The following is a 19,484-nucleotide window of genomic DNA, read 5'->3' on the forward strand; positions in this document are numbered from 1 at the left end:
TAACTTCTTTTCCTGATGTATGATGTATGTATGCCAACAGTCTGACAATGTTAAAGGTCCCATATTATGCTCCTTTTCTGCAGTTTAATATGGATCATTGATGTCTTCATGAAATGGTAGTAACATGTTTTGGTCCAAAAAGCCAATAAATCAAGCACAGCAGCATTGTTTCCAGGCTCTCATAGCCCCTCTGTTCAGAACGGTCTGATTTAGTGGGCGTGACCTTCATATGTAAATGAGCCACCACTGATACCACCCCGCACTTCTACATCACTGAGAGTGGCGCCACAAGCTCCGAGTGCACAATGTTTAGAAAACAGCGAAGCTCGTTTACCGTAACATTACAGGCTAAAACAACAGGCTAACTGCAGCTACAGTGAGCATCCTTAGGCTAACACAGAGACAGGGAGACGCTGAGGAAAAGCTCTTTCATCTGCTCCACAGCACACAGCATTTAAAATACTCACATTTCCAGGGTCCGAGGTTTGTTGGCAGATGGTTGGTAATGCCCCTGGATTCAGGACCTGTCTATTCGCTAGCCCTCTGTTATACTGTCCAAAGTTGGAAAAGCAGTCGACTGTGAAGTGACTAGCACACACATGCACAGTTTCACTAAGTGAAGCTGACACATTTTCCTCATAAATGAACTCTAGCCACTTAGACTTGTCTTCTTCCGAAATGGGAAGCTTGAGCAAGGAACTATGTGGCTGTTAACAGCCAGCAACGCGCTTCAGCACTGGCATTCTGAAAAGCAGTGGGGAGGAGAGTGGGCGGGGTGTCTGCTCTGGTGGACCAATCAGGTCAGACTTGCTCCTGATTGGTCAAAAAAAGGAATCGCTGACATCGGCAAATCTGGGAAATTCCAAACAGCTCGTTTTAGGTCAGGATTTTATGTTCATAAGCACTACTAAGTACAGGTTTTGTCATTAAATATCACATTTTGTGGGCTGGGAGCCAAAGACCCACAAATGTGACTAAAAGACTTAATAGAGTGATTTTTGCACAATATAGGACCTTCAAAATCAAACAAAAACTCAGTCAGAAACCTCAAGCTTCCTATTGTGTTTTAACAGCCGCGTTAAAAACAATGAGTACATGCAGCTGAAGAACACTCGTTAACAGGGCAACTAAAACCCTGGTTCCTGCAGCCAAAACATGCAGTTACTCAAAAGATCCTTAGTTCCTGGAGAAAGTCCTGTTGTTGAAAAGCACTTTTAGTCTACTTTGTTTGTAAAACCAAAGCTATACAGCCCCACTGGTTTTTGAATGTTAAAAATTTAAAGTGGTGACATCATTCAATTAAATAATGGTCAGAGGTGGATCCTAAACTCTTTCCAGAGTTTGGTATTTGCTTGATGGTAAAATAAAATCGTATTCCAAAGAATTACTCTTGAAAGTATTCATGGAATCTCCAAGGCAACATTGATTTGATTGTTATTGCCAAAATCACACACCAAAACAATAAATAAAAAAACCCCCACGAAAATAATTGATGTCTTCAGGCTCACCAGCAGGTCTCATTTCTGAAACTCAATTACAAAACTTTAAAGGTCAAAAAGGAAATGTCTTCATCTAGAATGAAATCTGACACTAAAATAAGAACAAATTTCCCATCAGTATGGGCAACCCTTCCAGCTTGTCTCTGTGTATTTCCTGCATCAAGAGTTATTAGTCATTCCACTGGAAGAGCTTTGCATCTGCTGCAAAGGAAAAAGAAAATGTAGACACAAGGGCAATGCTAAAGCTGCTCGGGTTTTGTGCTCAAGTCTGAGCTTAATGAAAGCTGTGGTGGGAGAGAGAAAAGTTCATGCAGCACACGTGGTCCAAGAGGTGAATGTGCCCCTGTAGGCCTACTTAGCCCCTCAACAGGACTTCAAGATTTGTTATCCATACTTTGGAGTTGCAAAAAGCCAGGCCATGGCTGCACAATGCAAAAGGGTTTAAAACAAATACAGAAAAGAATAATATTCCTCCCTATGTTGGATGGATTACAAGTATCACTTTAAGGATTACAACCAATGCAGATAAAAAGCGTCTGTGTGAAAGGGCACTTTTTTATGAGACTCTTACAGAGATGGGGTGTGTATGGAATCAGTGATATCACTACTTGCTTCATTGCACTCCAAATGGAGGCAGGGATCAGCAGCAGCTCAGCCCTCTCCTGTGGTTTCAAGCTAGAGTGACATCCCTGCCAATTAAACCCGACACAAACAGCACAATTGTGTAGGGAAAGAGATACGGATGCATTGGGATCAGGGGTTTCCAGCTGTGTCTGTCGGTGTGTCCATGCTTTGTCTGATGGAAGAGACAACCGAGGCAGAAGAATCGTGTCTCTAACTCCAGGCGAGCTCTGTTTTCAATCAAACCCAGCTCCCAAACGTGCTCCTGCTCACTCTCCCATGCACGTATACACAAACACCGCCTCCCTTTTTAAGTGTTTACACTCTCGCTTGCTTTGACCTGGGGTTTCCACAAGCATCAGGTTGATTGAATTAAACTGACCTCCATTCTTTTTCTTTCAAAGAAAACAATCATTTCGAGAGGCTAAAGATTTGTTTGCACACTTTGAAAATTGCACATGACAGATGAATCCAGTAAGACTGAGCTCCTAACAAGAGCTGGCCAAAAAGTAACCCAAATAGGAGGGAAAACCTGAAGATGGAGGTGATAGGTTAGCTAACAGACAGACATGCAGCTATTTAGTGGCAGGAAAGTGCATTTTTATGATCATTTTTACAGCTGCTAATGCAGACTTCAATAGCAGCAACAACATCGGCACACGGTGTACAAAGATGTCATCATCTATTTGTGAGTACATGGAAAGCTACAACTGGATCAATCTTTTATGTAACCAAAAATTTTCTTATGCAAAAAATACTGCATGTTTAATTCAGTTAAAATTGCATAAAACACTTCACCTTTCAAAATGAAGGAAAAAACATAAAGAAAAAAAACAAAAAGAAAAAGCTAAAAATAAAAAAAACATAATACATTCTAGCAGAAACATAAAACCAGGTATAAACAAGGACGCTGACAACAACAAAGATATTTACACTGCTGGTATCTACACGTCCAGAAACTAGAAACCTAGAAATTTAATCTTAATTATACCAGGTGTGTTAAGACATCATTAAGTAATGAATCCAGAGTCCTCTTATTGCTCTCACAACCAGAGAGTTTTGTGGCATCATCTTATCACAGATGACAAGATTACACAGTACCGGTAAAACAAAATAAGACTTTTATTTATTCACACTTTATTTACAAACTGTGCATCTTTAATAAAAAAGCATAAAATGTGGTGAAGAGTTTGCATAAAAACTTTAAATCATCTGTACGGATTTGGTAATCCAAAGATTTTCTTTCCTTTCCTCATGTCTTTCGTCGACGTTTCCCAAACCCAGGGGGCGATGTTGCATCCTCTCCTCTTGAGCTGGATGATCGCTTCTGTGTTGAGGTCTTTTCTGCATCTCTGTTAGGGAACGATTTTGAAATCACATTGAAGTCTTTTATTAATAAGGTGGAAAGAAAATAAAAATAACACTTGTATTGATTGGGTGCTGAAATGTTGTCAAAATTGTCTCTGGAGGTCAAAAAAGTCAACATAAATATTCCTTATGTTTGGGTCTCACCTAGGGTTGCCAACTTTGAGGCAGAGAAATACGGACCACCCTCGGCGAGGTGGAGGTGGGGGGCATGCTAGTCTCACACTGCACAGTACAGCGTGCACGAACTGGGACTGGGTCACACGCCCGTAAGCACGTAAGCGCTGCAGACATAGGCTGAGCCTGTGGCTGCCTACCTGTCAACCGGGCGGTCCTAGTACCCGTAGTGTACAGGCGGCCATGCAGGCAGGCAGCCGGACGCACAGAGAGAAAAAACTATATGCATCTTGCCTTTACCTGTGCGGCCTGGATAAACGGGACGCGTCTCTTTTGGCTCAAATACAGGGGGACGTCCCGGCTAATGCGGGACAGTTGCAACCCTAGTCTCACCCTGTCAGGATTCTCATTTACGTAACCAACTGCTCACTATTCATAATTCCTTACATATCATTGCACCAAGTAATAAAACAAAAGATTTTGTAACTGGTTGCATAACAAATTAACTCAGGCAAATTAATCATACAGGACTTTGTGGTTTCTCTCACTATGTGTCTAATAACATTTAATTAAAAAAGGTCAATGTTGGGATAAAATACTCCAGCTAATGTCTCACAGCCATGCAAAAGACAAAGCTTGTTTAAGATTGCCATCTTTCTTCAAGAGTCATGGGCCTAGTTGTGCAAAGGCCGTGTAAACCTCAATAACCCGTTTTCCTGGAAAAAGAGTTTCCTGTGTTTTTTAACATTTGTTCAGTTGAAAGATATGTATCACAAGGACAATATTTCCTCAAGTTTGGGAACCATTTGCTGATCTGCATTTTTATTCAGGTAATGTCATAAGAAATCAAACTTCCCAACTTTCTGTTTTTATTCTAAAGAAAACCTCACTGTGTTTTCAGAGGCGCACATCTGAAGCACTTAATGCCTTAAAAAAAAGGCATCTTCCACAAATAAAATACTCACATTAACATCAATATCTTTTCTAACCACGTGTCCCATTGGGCTCCACAGCTCAGCGTGCAGTGTTTGGTTATAGCCCTGTCACTGAATCATCTCTGACACAAGCGGTGGGCACTGAGGTCTCCGTTTTTTTTTAAAGGTGTTCAGATGTCTCAGGAGCCAAGGGGGAACCCTCAGACCTCAGTGTCCTACATGTGGAACCACTTAGGGCCTCTCTGAAGGGCTCTCTTCAGCTCATCATAACTAAGATGTATATCACCCTGCAGTCAGTGACAAGCTACTTTGCCTCTTCATCCTGACTGTATGGAGAAGAAAAACAAAATTCCAGCACTGGAATCCAGGTCAAAAGTCTACGTGGGGTAAGGTGAATGACAACGTGATAGTGGATTATAGGTGAGGAGTCTTTTTGATAAGTTTGAATCAATACTTTTTCTATCAGTACCTAAACTTCCCATCACTGGTGGGGGCTGAAAAAGGCTGGAGACAGAGCCTCGCCTTAGAAACACAATTATTTTGCTTTTCTTATTCAGCATGACTTTTCTGCATTGACACATTCCAAAGCCAAACACTGCTGGTATTGTATGACTTTATTGAAGAAAGGTACTTTTTGAAGGATGGCATCAGGAATAAACACTGGCGGGTTCAGACTCGAGGTCATTCAGAAAGAAATGAGTCCTGATTATCTGCAAAAAACACAAGCTACAATCACGTTCAGATCTGAGTGCTTCTGATGTTTTGTTAGCAGTGAGGCAGAAAAGCTTCCTGTGTGTCCTTGAAACAGACTTGGCTTTGTGTGAGTAACAACACAAAGATTGCATTTTAATAGGGCTATAATGCAAACAAAGAAAAGCCCAATGATTTGATGACATCATTAAAAAATGGAAATAAACACAGGAACTGCAGTCTAGTTTTTGCTCCCTGTCTGAAGTTGAATGAGCAAGAATAGTCTCACTCCAGGTTTTTATTTGCAGTATTCAACTATGAGATTCAAAAGTGACCTTCTTCATGAAACAAAGTTAGTTTGGTGCAAACAGGGATTCATCGAAACTGGTTTAGGAACGCAAAATAAATCAACAACTTTATTTTGTTTTTGTTTGTCCAATCAATGAGTTTGACTCCATAAGATTATGCCATAAACAAAAATTATCCTGGGAAGATGCCATGCTGCACCAATCACTGGTACACTTGCTATGAAGTTTGTAGGTTTGTAGGTCGATACTCGTTTAGTATTCTTGTTTGTGTCTCGTCCTTGCTGAAGATCTATGTGTGTCCCTCTAACTGCCCTGTCAAGATCATTTGACAAAGATGGCAGCACTAATAGCTCGGTAACTTAATGTTCAGGAGAAAAAAAACACCACAAAAGGGGATAGAGAATGCAGTTTTACAAATAAAGTATGCATTCAGTCTCAATTTTCAGCACACTTGTCACAGCAATAATTGGAATGAAATATTTCCACAGCTCCCTCCGGTCAGCTACATTTACCATTGGTATAACTCAACTTCTGACAATCCGAATGTAAGCTTGAATAAAATCATCTTTCTCAGGATGTTAAGCTGTCTAAATGACAAGCTCAGGGACAGTAACAGCAAGAAAAATGGTCATTCTCCAACAATTTGGTGGGAAGAGAAACATGATGAGCTGTGCTATCTCCATGCCTCTGATAACCAACTCATTTCCCAACTCGCTTCAGGGAAAACACAACAGTGCATGTTTATACAGGACACCAGAGACAACCAGTGAAACCTTAATCTGTGTGAAAAGCAGCATTTATAAAGGCAGACTCACGAACATGCACTGCTGCAAGCTTAGCTGCTCATCTTATTCTACATATGCTGCAGGGCAAAGAATGAGGTACATCTCATTAAAATAATGATAGGCCTCGTCCAAGCCCAATGACACAGAGCAGTCAAAACAGAGTGATGAGATCCAGATGGAGGAAATGTTTCAAATATGTTAATATACAAAATTATTGCAAGTATCAATTTGATTTTGAGACTTATGAAGACATTTAGTTAGACCAGATACTAATACAAGACACAGCCAAGACACACACAGACGTTTTTCCTGCTATGCTAGTTCTCCACTGGAATAAACAGAAAATACCTTCACATGACACTTTGATGCTCAACACTGATAGCTGGAAAAACACAGTATTTTTAGAATACAAATATATACAAATATTCATTTTTCAAATATGCAAAGTTTAGAAATGAAAGAACATCACAATTCAGCCATCCACAGGTCCAAAAACAGTAAACACGTCAATCATTTCATGTAATGGAAACTTGTGTGCTGGTCACTTTTTATATTGTCTGGTAAAAATATAGCTGGTTTGTGATTCTGAATTAAAACTAAACATATACTCTATGGGTGAGTCATCAACTACCCAGCACCACAAGCCATCAAGACCCAAAGCCTGTTGAGAGGTGGCAGCAAGAGCTTGTAGATCAGTGGGGTCATCAAGCAGGCACCTCCTGCCACTGGCGTTTTGTTAAGTTAGGCCTACAACACCTCAGAGAGGCTTAATAGTTAGTTTTAGTGTCCCAGAATCACAACCCTCTACACAAGCTCTTACATCCATCATATTGTAACAACACTTGATGATTCAACACAACCCAACAGTACACCTGCATTCAATGGACCCAGGCTTCATACACTTGAGTTTCCAGGTAGCAACAACACTGATTCTACCTATGCTAACACCTGGCCCCTAATGGCCTGTAAAACTTGAAGACAGATGGTCAGCAAAAGCAAACATGTCACTGGGGTCATCAAGTGGGCACAAAAATTTGATTCAATTCTATTACAATTTTTGGGGTGCTGATTCAATTTAAATTGCAATTCTTTGATATTCATGATTCATGCGATTTTCAGTTTGCTTTTAACACCAGTCCATGTGAAAAAGTTAAATGATGATAATGTCTACTGACTTTATCAGGAGCCATATGTTCCCATAAAATGCACACACGTGAGTCAGAGAGAAACATTTCACCCTCTGCTGGAGAAAAGGGGTAACTTTATTTTTGGATTTCAATTTTTCTCCTACCCCTAGTAATTCATATACTTTATCTCCCAATAACAACTGCATAACAGTTGTTTTATGCATAACTAAAGCACTTCACTTAAATCAGATTGGTCACGTTTCAATTTTGGCCTCCCATCAAAAATTCAACAACTGCTGTACCACATTGTTGCACTTTTTTGTGCTATGCAGTGAAAGAACAAACAACCTATTCTTCTTTTAGAGCAGAGTACAGGCTCTCCCTCTTCCTCCAAATAGCTGTTACTTTAACCTTTATGTGAAGCTCTAAAATCATCACCTACAAAGAGTGCAAAAAGGTTGCTGATGCCAAAGAAGTGGTAATTTGTTAATACAAGAGTTTAAAGTGTCACCCAACCATGGGTTGAGGGCAGGGAGAGGAGCTAAATGAATGTGTCTGTGTGTGTTAATACAGCAGAGGAACAGAGGGAGGAGAGTGAGGCTGTAGCATCAAGGATAAACAATGAGCAGCATATGTCTGTAATATGTTAAGCTATTGATACAAGTCATCATGTAATAGATATGAGGGCTTAATAAAGCTGAGTTATAAGTTATTAAGTATAGAAAGTGAGCAAGCTGAAGAAGATGACAGACAAGCAGACTTGGGTAAACATTTTGTCACTTCCTCTAGTTTTTCAACGGTTTAGGAATGTTTGAGTGTTATACTGGTCTTATGAATGCACATAATTCAGATGTCAAATCATGAGGATTTCTAATGTTTAACAGTTGTGATCTGTAAAATCATGATTTCTGCTATTATGGAGCTTCTCCTTAAAATTTGCAAAATCAGAGGACTCTGGTGAGAAGTTGATGCAGTTAGCAGTTTATGGGCTGTTCGCAGAGCTGATTCAGTCACTCCAGTTTAAAATGAGGCTGAGATTGTGTGTTCTTTTGAGGATTCTCTGGTCAAATAAACTTACTGCGATAACACAGTTTGCTTTATGTTTCAGAACTAATTACCCAATATCAGTTCCTGATACCTCGCTAAAGCTGATTTGTTGGCTTGTTGTGTTTGTAATACAGTGATTTATTTATGACAGCCGGGCCAAAGGAGTCAGGATTGTTGTTGGCTTATCCCCAAAGAGAATACAGCAGGCTGTACTGATGAGCAGACTGTTTGTTTTCAGTTACCCAACAGTACCACTCACCTGCTGCTTTCTCACCAGAGTTACAAACACACAGGCAAGCTGCATGTTCCAGTTTGCACACATGTTGGTTTGCAACCACACGTATGGCTTTGTTAAAACACACTGAGATCCAAACATTAAATTTACATCCACTGTTTAGCAGCTTTTTCTTTCATCAGACAGTTATAGCGATGTTGGTATAGGAACCACAAGCTTTCATGAACCAATCTAATTTGGTGTGTTGAAATCAAAGCGTAATGTTGCCATGTTGCTTAGAAATGCTGATGTGTGCTAAGAGACCAGGCTAAACTATTAATTGATATCTGTTATTTCTGAGATACACTGTTCCAAAGAAAGAAAGAAGACGCATGGGTAGAAAAGCACCCCCCCCCAGCTTCCCCAACTGTCATTGTGCAGTCAACCTTTGACCCCTGGAGTTTAATATGTTATCACCTCCTTCAATACACATTGACTTGAGATTAGGTCATAATTAGTGTGAGAAATCTAGAGATAAAGCCTCTGGTAACATGCCAAATCTGATTAGTCACTCGGTGCATTCAAGTGGCTGTTTTTGCTTGTGCACAGTTTTGTAACGGGAGCTGATCCCTTTTAAAAAAAAATCTTTTTGAAGTAAGTTTTGGGTATTGAGCTGCACTAAGCCGCCTGAATGCTCCTTCATGCAGTGAGGCAGATGGTAGTATACAGAAAGCCTTGTACACTGTGCAAAGACTTGAAAAAACTTACACAAAGAAGAACAGTCCTGAGAACAACAGTGAGTGTTGACATCCAATCTATGCTTCAACACAAGCATGCAATTACTTGTAATGAAAAACTGTGTGGCATCTGAAGCATAAATGTGTGGAACAATAAAAAACTGAAATGATATTACTTTGCCGACAGCGGCATTGATAGCAGAATCACTTACTCAGGGTTTGTGGCAGACTCTGGGCCGAAGATGTCTGAAATAGAACTGTAGAGGAAAAAAACAGAGGGTGGGAGGGTGGGGGAAAGCAGTAATTTACTATATGTGGTGTAATGTATGGTCGAAACTGGGCACTGCAGCACTGGACAAGCACAACAAGATGTGCTGAAAAACATCAAAACACACTCTGTACCCTCTGGTTACATGATGTTTAAAAATGCATGTTTGATCATCTGTGTCATGTTTCATGCATTTACACCCATCAGCCATAACATTATGACCACCTGCTTTTGCAGCCTTTGACTCCTCTGGACCTCTCAAGGTAATCTGCAGTGTCTGGCACCATAATGCTCACAGCAAGTACTTAAAATTCTGGAAGTTGTTAGGAGGAGACCTTCACAGACCACACTTGGTTGTCCAGCAAATCCCACAGATGCTCAGCTGGATTAAGATCCAGGGCATTTAGACCAAGCCTACACCTGGTCGGGTTCATATCTCTGGAATTTACTTTGCACCAAAGACATACCAGGACTGAGGGGCCTTCACTATATTTACTTTCACACATGCTCTTACAGAGATATCTGGGACTTCCCATCATACATAATTTACAAAAAATCATTTTCCAAATACTAAAGAAGAGGAACAATTTTTTTTTTCCTGATTGGGGTTTCTGCATATGTAAGGACCAAAGCTGTGGATGTAGATCATATGAATCCTTTTTTTTTTCCAAGGTGGATTTTAGACTTGGAAGAAATTAACTATGCAGAATCTGCTAAAAAGAAATTTCTGGTTTTCCAGTAGGAGAACATAAAAATATAATTTATTCTGTGAGATTCAGCAGCAGCACAGACCACACTTTAAATTGACACGCTCCTATTAGTTTAGTTTTCAAAGGCCGTCTGTTATAAAGTGAAACTTTTAATTGGCCCTTACTTAATCCTTGCTACTTAAGTATCATATAGTTGGTGTTTGGCCTACATTTATTCAACGCAGCTCTCTGGTGCCAACCTTGAAGGTTAAAAACAGGCTTTTATTCCCCATATACAAGCCGCCCTATGATTAAAATTAGGAGTCGATAATCCTTGGGTTTGCTCATCATTAGTATGACAGTTTTTGGGTCTTAACCAGAGTCGAGCTGATATCTGTCACCATTTGAGACGAAGGAGCTCAAGCATGCAGTTGTTTTGTAACACATAGCTGCCACAATGAGCTCCGTTTCAGTGCCACAGTTGCGGTTAGCTGAGGGCAACTCCATTTATAATTAACTGGTGTTACCTAAGGTGAGGGAGACAGGTGTGCTGTGACAACTTAATTTCCCTTGACCAACATAAAACTTTAAAAAAGCCAGGGAAGGAAAGTCTCTATCCATATTAATGCTGCAGGGTGCATGCAACGAATAAAGTACCAACAGCACACACAAATCTCCCCACGTTTATTTATTTGTTTGTTTTCTGAACAAACAAGTCAAAAATGCAAACATGCTGACCTGTGTTGGGATGGACTTTAAAAAGCGTATTTTAGCTGATTTGTGTGGGGCTCTGCTGACAGCACAGACAACCCACCATCAATAGCAGTGTTTTATGATGCAGCGGAGGAGCTCCTCTGGTCCAGAGACCATGATGTAGAGTTTGGCTGCTAGGCTTTGTTTAGAGACAGCAAGTGATCTGTTTGTAATTATGCTGTAATTAAGCTTTGACCGCACATCAGTATGACTTCACAATGATTACTACAATTATTCAGTGGCTCTTAATTTTCATCCTATGTTACTTATAACTTTTTCACTCTATTTTTACCACACACATCTAGTAGGTTGTATTTTCCATCCCTGCATGTAACTGGGTTCCTTTTAAGTTCATATATTAAGACCTTGTGTGTAATTTTCTTTCGGTAAAGCACTTCTACCAACTTTTCTTGTTCAATAAGATAAATCTTGCATGATTGGTCATAGATAGTGTTTGGGGGGAATATAACCATAACAAATATCCTCAATTTTGCTTTGAAAGTCAGAACCTCTTTGAATGTAATTTCTTGATGCAAAAGTCCCTCGTTCACAATTAGTTCAGTAATTTCAGACCAGAGGGAGAGAACGGGATGGTGATTAGATCAAAAGCACCAGGCCAAAAAGCCAATTTTTTCCTCTGCGGCATGATAAAAAGTAAAGTTGTAATAGGAGGGCAGTATAAAGACTTAAAGAGGATATCTAAGGCCTGTGTAGAGGGAAGGTAATTGATAAGAATTCCCAATGAGACACTCATAGGTTCACCCAGAATTCTTTAATTAAACTGCATGACTCCTCTTTTTTTTATTTCCAAGAATGTATCACAAGTGAAAAGAAGACCTTCTAATGAGCTTACAGTCCATTCACTGCACTGCTAATCAATAAGTCTTATCTAACAATACATTATCAAAGGGGAAAAAAAACCTGATCTGAGTATCAGAAATGTCTGCAAAGACTAGAAGCAAAGACTGAATATGCTGCATGCAAGTGCCAACGGTATTTTTAATATGAGAGTGAACCTTTCAAGCATGTCCTATAAGTAGAGAGGCTTAATGTCAGACTTTCTATATTGTTCCATACGAAGCCATAAAGATCCGCTCTGACCAGACGGCTTACGTTCATCTACAAAAGGGCGGGACGATCATTTAGGTGTGTTGCTGGAACTATTGGTTCTCCCGCTATGCTTGTTATCAGGGTATGCATTCTTACCTCACTGCAGAGTTTAACATTTTTAGTTCATTTTCTTCCCTTACATTGAAAACATACAAAAATAAATTTATTTTCTAATGCAAGGGAAAATCTGAATGATAGCAGTGTTGGTGACTGGAAGAGTGGCATGATGCCATAAATTGGACACAGTTTTCTAACTCACAAGTTGTAGTCCAGGCTGAGTAGGTTATCCCCTTTTTCCAGTTTGTCCACGTCTGAATGCAATTACCTCAGATTGAGTTACCACAATAATTGTCATTACTATGATCGAGTTTAATGGGGAATGCTAATTGGATATTGAATGAATTTCACATCATTACAGAGCTTCCCTGTGAATGCCACACTAGAGACTTGAAAATGTATGGTTATTATAGTTGTGAAATAAATCTATTCAGCCATGCTCCTTGGGATTTATGAATTGTCAGAGCAGCAGGATGAAGCGCTGCTCCTTTTCAAACAAATCAACGAGGTTCCAATCCATCCTCTTTCACCACCACAGAGGAATTACCATAAGTAGCTTGTGTAGCATGAAAAGGATCAATCCTAAAATGCTCTGATTGATTGACCTTTTGAAAGTGAATCAGAGTCTGTTGTATGTCTGTCTTTTCTGAGGGCTCACCTGCTGATGGACACGTCACTATAAGTGGGGCTTGAAGACAGTGTAATCACACCCGCTGAAGGCTCGTCACCAATCTCTTCGTCTTCCTCCTTTTCCTCTATGTAAGCAGACCAGAAACAAAAGCTGTGTGAAATTAATTCCCTGGATATCCATGGCAATTATGCACCCAAGATTATTAATTTGCTATGGTTAAAACATGGCTTACACAAGCAAAATATCTCTGACACGAAGGGAAGTTTCATGTAAACTGTGTGTGCCACTATTCAGTGCATTTCTTAAGATTTTAGCTTCACTATGTTCTTTATCGACTGTTTCTTTTCTAATTCTAGTAGCTCGCTGTGACAGAAAACCAGTGCAATGTCACTGTTGATGAGTAAGATTAAAGTTTAATAGCTAAAAAAATACACTCTGAAGGGCTGTGTCCTCTGAAGCTGTTCTTTTAGTTGACAGCGGATATGATCTCAATTTTGATGGACTTATCACTGTCATCTTTAGTGGCTATGACGTCCAAAAGAAAGATGTCCTGTTGCAGTCCCATGTCCCTCAATATCTATCATAATGTCGGTTTTAAAACACTCTGTATGCTCACTGAATGGCTTTTAAAACAATTGTGTGAAAACAAGGGACAGAAATTTGGTTGTAGCATTAGCAGCTCTGGAGCTGGAATTTGTACGATGAATAACAAGCTGTCTCCTCTGTGCAGCTCTCCTACATTGTTTTTGACCAAGTTAATATGAGAAGTCCCGCCTTGTCTTGACTTTGATTGGTCAATGATGAAAGGACAAAAAGCACAGTGGTGTTCCAAAACTAGCTTTTTTTTTAACAGCTTCACAGCGGCTGCATTTTTGCACTGAGGTCCTTGAAGGCTGAAAACACTGAACTGAATTATGTATGAAAACAAACTGCACCATGATTATGTTTAGTCGTCAATGAGCTACTTTCTTAATTAAGAAATTAGAATCTGAGTACAGACTCAGGATACATGGGTACATCCCGGTAACTGAAACATACTGAGACACAGTGCCTTCTCAGTCATTACCTGTCAGCTAACAAATGACTGATATTACTTGGAGTACGTTAGCAACATGGCAAATGAAAACAGTTCACACAGCTCACTACAGTCCAGTCTAAAATCATCATGTTGGGTTTACACTGAAAAACTGCCAGTATCTTCACTGATGCGGTTGATGATGTCTTGTTGGTTAACTTTTAGGGTTGGAAAATCTGTTATTTTTTATTTATCTGTAAGCAATACGCCACAGATTTATCTTGCAACATCAAGCTGTCACAAGAACAAATGCTCAATTACCAGAATAGCATTGTGCAGAAGGCAGTTACTTTTATGATTAGCTGGTGCTACCAGATGAGATGGGAAAAAGTGTACTAAAACAACAGCTTTCCCTTACCATCTCCCAAAAACAAAACAATGTCATTTTCATTGCATCCATATGCATTTTTGGTAACAATATGAAGTGAAAAAAAGCTGCAAAATAAAACCTAAAGAAATAGGTGTTGAACAACCATTGTACTCCGGAAAAACAAGGCAGAAGTGTGCCGAGGTATGGATCAAAAGTTAAACCCTATGTGCCAGCGGGCTGCTGCAGCATGTTGACAGAATAGACAGCTTTGTAAAGAACTCTGGCTGCTTTTGAGTCCCAGATGTAGTATGCTACGTAAGATGCATCTACAGACAGATAAACAAAAAAAATACATCTTTTTTTTATTGCTGGAAAAAGAGTCTTTCTGTTCACTAACATGTGAAATAATTAAGTATTTGTTGGTAGCTTTTTTTTCCAATTTTATCCCTAAAAGATTTACCCTCTGTTGTTTTCTGCACTTCCACTTGAACATTTGGTTAATTGGTTGCTGCATTTCTACTCATTTCCAAAACACATAAAATCACACAAACAAGTTAATTTATGAATTTAACAAGGATGGAACAATAAATTGATGCACTTAATTTGAAAAACACTCACACACAAACAACCAGAAGGCAGTCACAAAAAAACCCTGTCAGGCTGCATCTCATGACTTAATTTGCATTTTGTTAGTAAAACCATTTTGTCACAAAGCAATTTATCTGCACTAGTAGTACAACAGCAAATGTGTTCAGTGAAGATACAAGGTGAACTTGGGGATCAGGTGATTTGTGCTGAAGGGTAGCTTAGAAGTCTCCTGCAGCTTGAGTGTGGTTTATGGCTGGTGCAGTACCTGCAGAGTGTGGTTTATGTTCATCCTTTCCGTCTGCAATGACTTCCTGTTTGATACGAGTCTGCCTGCTGGTCTCTAGGCGACCCCGGACCTGAGCAATCAGGCGGGAAAAGTCACTGCTGTGCTGCTTCCCTGCAGGAAAACAGAGCATATAAAGTGTGTTAGAAAACATATAAGAGGCAGAATCTTAAACGACTGAGCTTCGTGATGTTTTCCAGCAGTTTCTAAAGTACACACCAAATGTCAATAAGCATGTTATCAATTAGGTTAACAAGGATGCTATCCATGTAAAGGTGAGTAGATGCCTTTAGTGGGGGTTCAAGATGGCATACCCTGGGGAGCAGTAAAGGTAATAACATTAAGAAAAACAGGCTGCTATGGAACATGCATTAAAAAGTCTGCTCTAAATTCTCTTTGGTAAGAAAATACTAATACATCAGATAAATATTTTGACAAGTTTCAACCTTGAAAGGTTGAACCGATTTGAGAAAATACAAGGATTTATTCAACAACACAGATGCAAGCACCAAGATGAGATTGGTGCAGAAAAATACTGCTTTGGTCGATGATTAACAGTCGTTTAAAAGACATTATCACCATCTTTGAACAGAAGTAGGCAACAGAAGAATAAAAAGAAAGTTTGGCCGTCATCCAAATACAAGTCAGTGATTTAATGCTTTCCACAGAAATCCAGAACATCTGCAAATCTGTTTCACTCGTATAAACATAGAACCAAACATTACAATTAACACTGGTGTGCTCCAAATGTTGTGCTTAAGTGGAAAGTTATTAAGGATTGATGTCTTCTTTTTTTAAAGGCCGGTATTTTAATAATTCTGAATGGGGGACTCAAGTGCTCTGCAGGTGATGAGGAATAAAGCCAGGAGAAGCCCAGTAGAAATCGTATTATTCAGAACTGCATATGTTAAAAAAAAAGTTTTTTTCACCTGAAATAGACTAACTTGTACCCTTGCTGTATCCTGGCAACAGCTGACATTCCTGAGGTCTATATGTTTTTAAATCAATGTTTTTCATTTAAGTTGTTGTAGTGGGTATGGAGAAACCAGCAGGCGTTTTCTAAATATTTATAAGGCAATCAGTCCCTCCCATGGTTTTAGCTGGCACACTTGGAAAACCTAATGAACCGAATACGACTGAATTTCTATTTAAAAGAAAATCTGAAGTATAGTTCTACAAAAGCAAAAACAACTATTTGTTTCCTATCACTGTAGAGATAAATGCACACTTGGTGGTTGATGGCAGATGATTAAACACTAATGAAGAGCAGGCGCCACCCTGTCTTAATGAGACACACTTTATAAATGTCAAACTTTGTGAAAATGCTACCTCAGACTTATTGCTGGCATCTCCAAGAGTAAAGAAATACGTAATTTGAGGATGAAGATTGGCTAATGCAGATGCTCCAATTAGATTTGGTGTATTTAAGAGGGAGTATTCTGCTTTCTTAAATTTTCAACACAGGTATACATTCACTGGCCACTTTATTAGGTACACCTTGCTAGTACTGGGTTGGACCCCCTTTTGCCTTCAGAACTGCTTAACCCTTCGTGACATAGATTCAACAAGGTACAGGAAACATTCCTCAGAGAGTTTGGTCCATATTGACATGATAGCATCACACAGTTGCTGCAGATTTGTCCGCTGAACAACCATGATGAGAATTTCCTGTTCCACCACATCCCAAAGGTGCTCTATTGGATTGAGATCTGGTGACTGTGGAGACCATTTGAGTACAGTGAACTCATTATCATGTTCAAGAAACCAGTCCGAGGGGATTCCAGCTTTATGACATGGAGTGTTGGAGCGTGGTACTAAGGGGCCCAAAGTGTGCCAAGAAAATATCCCCCACACCATTACACCACCACCAGCCTGAACCGTTGATACAAGGCAGGATGGATCCATGCTTTCATGTTGTTGACGCCAAATTCTGACCCTACCATCCGAATGTTGCAGCGAAATCCAGACTTATCAGGCCAGGCAACGTTTTTCCAGTCTTCTGTTGTCCAATTTTGGTGAGCCTGTGTGAATTGTAGCCTCAGTTTCCTATTTTTAGCTGACAGGAGTGGCACCCAGTGTGGTCTTCTGCTGCTGTAGCCCATCTGCCTCAAGGTTGGATGTGTTGTGTGTTTAGAGATGCTCTTCTACAGACCTTGGTTACAACGAGTGGTTATTTGAGTTACTGTTGCCTTTCCATCAGCTTGAACCAGTCTGTCCACTCTCCTCTGACCTCTGGCATCAACAAGGCATTTTCTCCCACAGAACTGCTGCTCACTGGATATTTTGTCTTTTTCGAACCATTCTCTGTAAACCCTAGAGATGCTTGTGCGTGAATATCCCAGTAGATCAGCAGTTTCTGAAAGACTCAGTCCGTCTGGCACCAACAACTATGCCACGTTCAAAGTCACTTTAATTACCTTTCTCCCCATTCTGATGCTCGGTTTAAACTGCAGCAGATCGTCTTGACCATGTCTACATGTCTAAATGCATTGAGTTGCTGCCATGTGATTGGCTCATTCGAAATTTGCATGAACAGGCAAACCTAATAAAGTTGCCGGCTAGTGTAAATTAATAATTCTGGATGTCCATAGTAATCATGTTTCTAACTGCTATAAAGTTATATGTTATAGAAATCCTTGAATCTGTCTTATACAGCTTGTTCAAAAAAATTATGGAGATCTTCACCAGGCTTGCTGAAATGAAGAAGTCATTGCCCAATGGCGCATTGGAGGGATGGGCCTTTAACATCCAAGTCTGCCCTTTTAACATCTCAATAGGATTGGACAATCACAGTGAAGTGGGCTGTGGGGAAGGAAGCCTTAAAGAGAGACACTAAATTTCAGTGCTTCAGACAAAGGCTGAAATATGGGTTTTATAAAACTTAGGTGTGAAAAATATAAAGAGTCTTTTTATCTGTAAATGTGCAAAACTACGATGGGAAGAACAGTTTAAAACAGAAAAAGAAAATAAACAAAGAAAAGACAAACCAAACACAAGAGAGAAGGAGAAGGAGAGGTAACCTTATCGTAAGTGAGATAACCTGGAAATGACTGACAGCTGCTGACTGTGGCAGGACTTAATGATTGTCAATAAGGCAAACATGATTGAAGGCCCAGTTTCTCTGGCAAAAAAGGGAAACAATTTCCTTTCTACTTTTTTATTGTCAACTCAAATGTTGTGGTCGACATGAGAAGCGCTAGTCTGTTAAAAGAAGATTGGTAATATTTCCTCCATTGATGGCCCCAAATTACATTCATATATTGTGCCAATGCTAAGGCATAGCCTTCCTTACTAGCCTAGTTTGAAGTGCTTCATAACCTGGACGAAAACAAGCTTAGCTGACAAGATGGCATTGCGTGTGGCAGTCTCTTAATCTGGAAAAGGAAGGTAAAGGTTTAGGTGGGCAGGGTCTGGTTAAACTAGCATACAACTTGAGGAAAACAACAGGTTGCCAGTACAAGCATGGGAATATTAAGCTGCAAGTAGAAACCAAGGCTTCATTTGAACATTGCCATACAACAATAAACAATGAGTCCTGGACACTTCTTCAAAGTTTTTTTTTTTCAAAGATTATATGAGCACTTATGCTTTCTTCATATTATCATGTTATTATTGCTCGGAATAGGTGTTGCAAACAGTAGGTTTCTTCATATAAACACATTCTACTTGTACTAATTTTAGTTCAGTTTGTTAACCACAAAAAAAACTATTAAAAAACAATAAAAATGATTTTTGATGTCTAAGTTAATGCAAATATTCAAAACAGACTGAAGGTCTATTTTGAGGGAGGCCTCATGAAGCAGAATTTCCATATTTTTTTTTCTCTCAAGTAGTTCTTGGTTGTGTAGATAATTTTCTGTACAAGCAGCTTCTGATTAAATTTACTCTAAAAGAACACGCCGTCATGCTGAGGAAAAAGCCTTCAAGCAACTGATGGATTCAGTGTTTGTGCGTACACGTGTGCTTTCACCTTCCTGTCTGCTCATTCACCATTCCCTGTGCCGTGAGAGTGAGTCATCCACATCCTCCTCTGATAAATCAAGAGGTTATCTCTGCAGTGCGGCTATTTTTAGAACCCCACCTTCCGTGAGTCACATCCATTCCTCCAACACTTTTAAAGTTAACCCTGTTGATTTTTTTCCAACAAGCTTTTCATCTCATTCAAACGTGACAACAAGACTGGATAATGTTCACTGTTCTCAGCTGTTCTTTCTCAACCTCTGCCCTGAGGATAAAAACACACAGCTGGTCTAGATTCTTGTGAATCTCTCAAGT

General features: G+C 39.7%; 1 protein-coding gene across 2 annotated transcripts in view; it reads right to left on the reverse strand.

Annotated features, from left to right (window-relative positions):
* Positions 1-3,218: 3,218 nt before the first annotated feature.
* The window catches only part of rad18 (RAD18 E3 ubiquitin protein ligase), a 31,684-nt gene continuing 15,418 nt past the window's right edge, over positions 3,219-19,484 (reverse strand). Inside the window, exons 10-13 of one of the 2 annotated variants that reach the window (XM_074667712.1) lie at positions 15,192-15,323; positions 12,981-13,077; positions 9,658-9,702; positions 3,219-3,472 (exon numbers count right to left, since the gene is read on the reverse strand). In XM_074667712.1, coding sequence (XP_074523813.1) covers positions 3,373-3,472; positions 9,658-9,702; positions 12,981-13,077; positions 15,192-15,323 — 374 coding nt within the window. In that variant the 3' untranslated portion in view covers positions 3,219-3,372. Of the gene's footprint in view, positions 3,473-3,544; positions 5,248-9,657; positions 9,703-12,980; positions 13,078-15,191; positions 15,324-19,484 lie in introns of those variants that run through there. The other variant, XM_074667722.1, reaches the window with a different exon arrangement.

Source organism: Halichoeres trimaculatus, unplaced genomic scaffold (genome assembly GCF_033239565.1).
Source record: "Halichoeres trimaculatus isolate MK-OKI-2021-1 unplaced genomic scaffold, fHalTri1.1 fHalTri1_scaffold_1, whole genome shotgun sequence".
NCBI classification, from domain to species: Eukaryota; Metazoa; Chordata; class Actinopteri; order Labriformes; family Labridae; genus Halichoeres; species Halichoeres trimaculatus.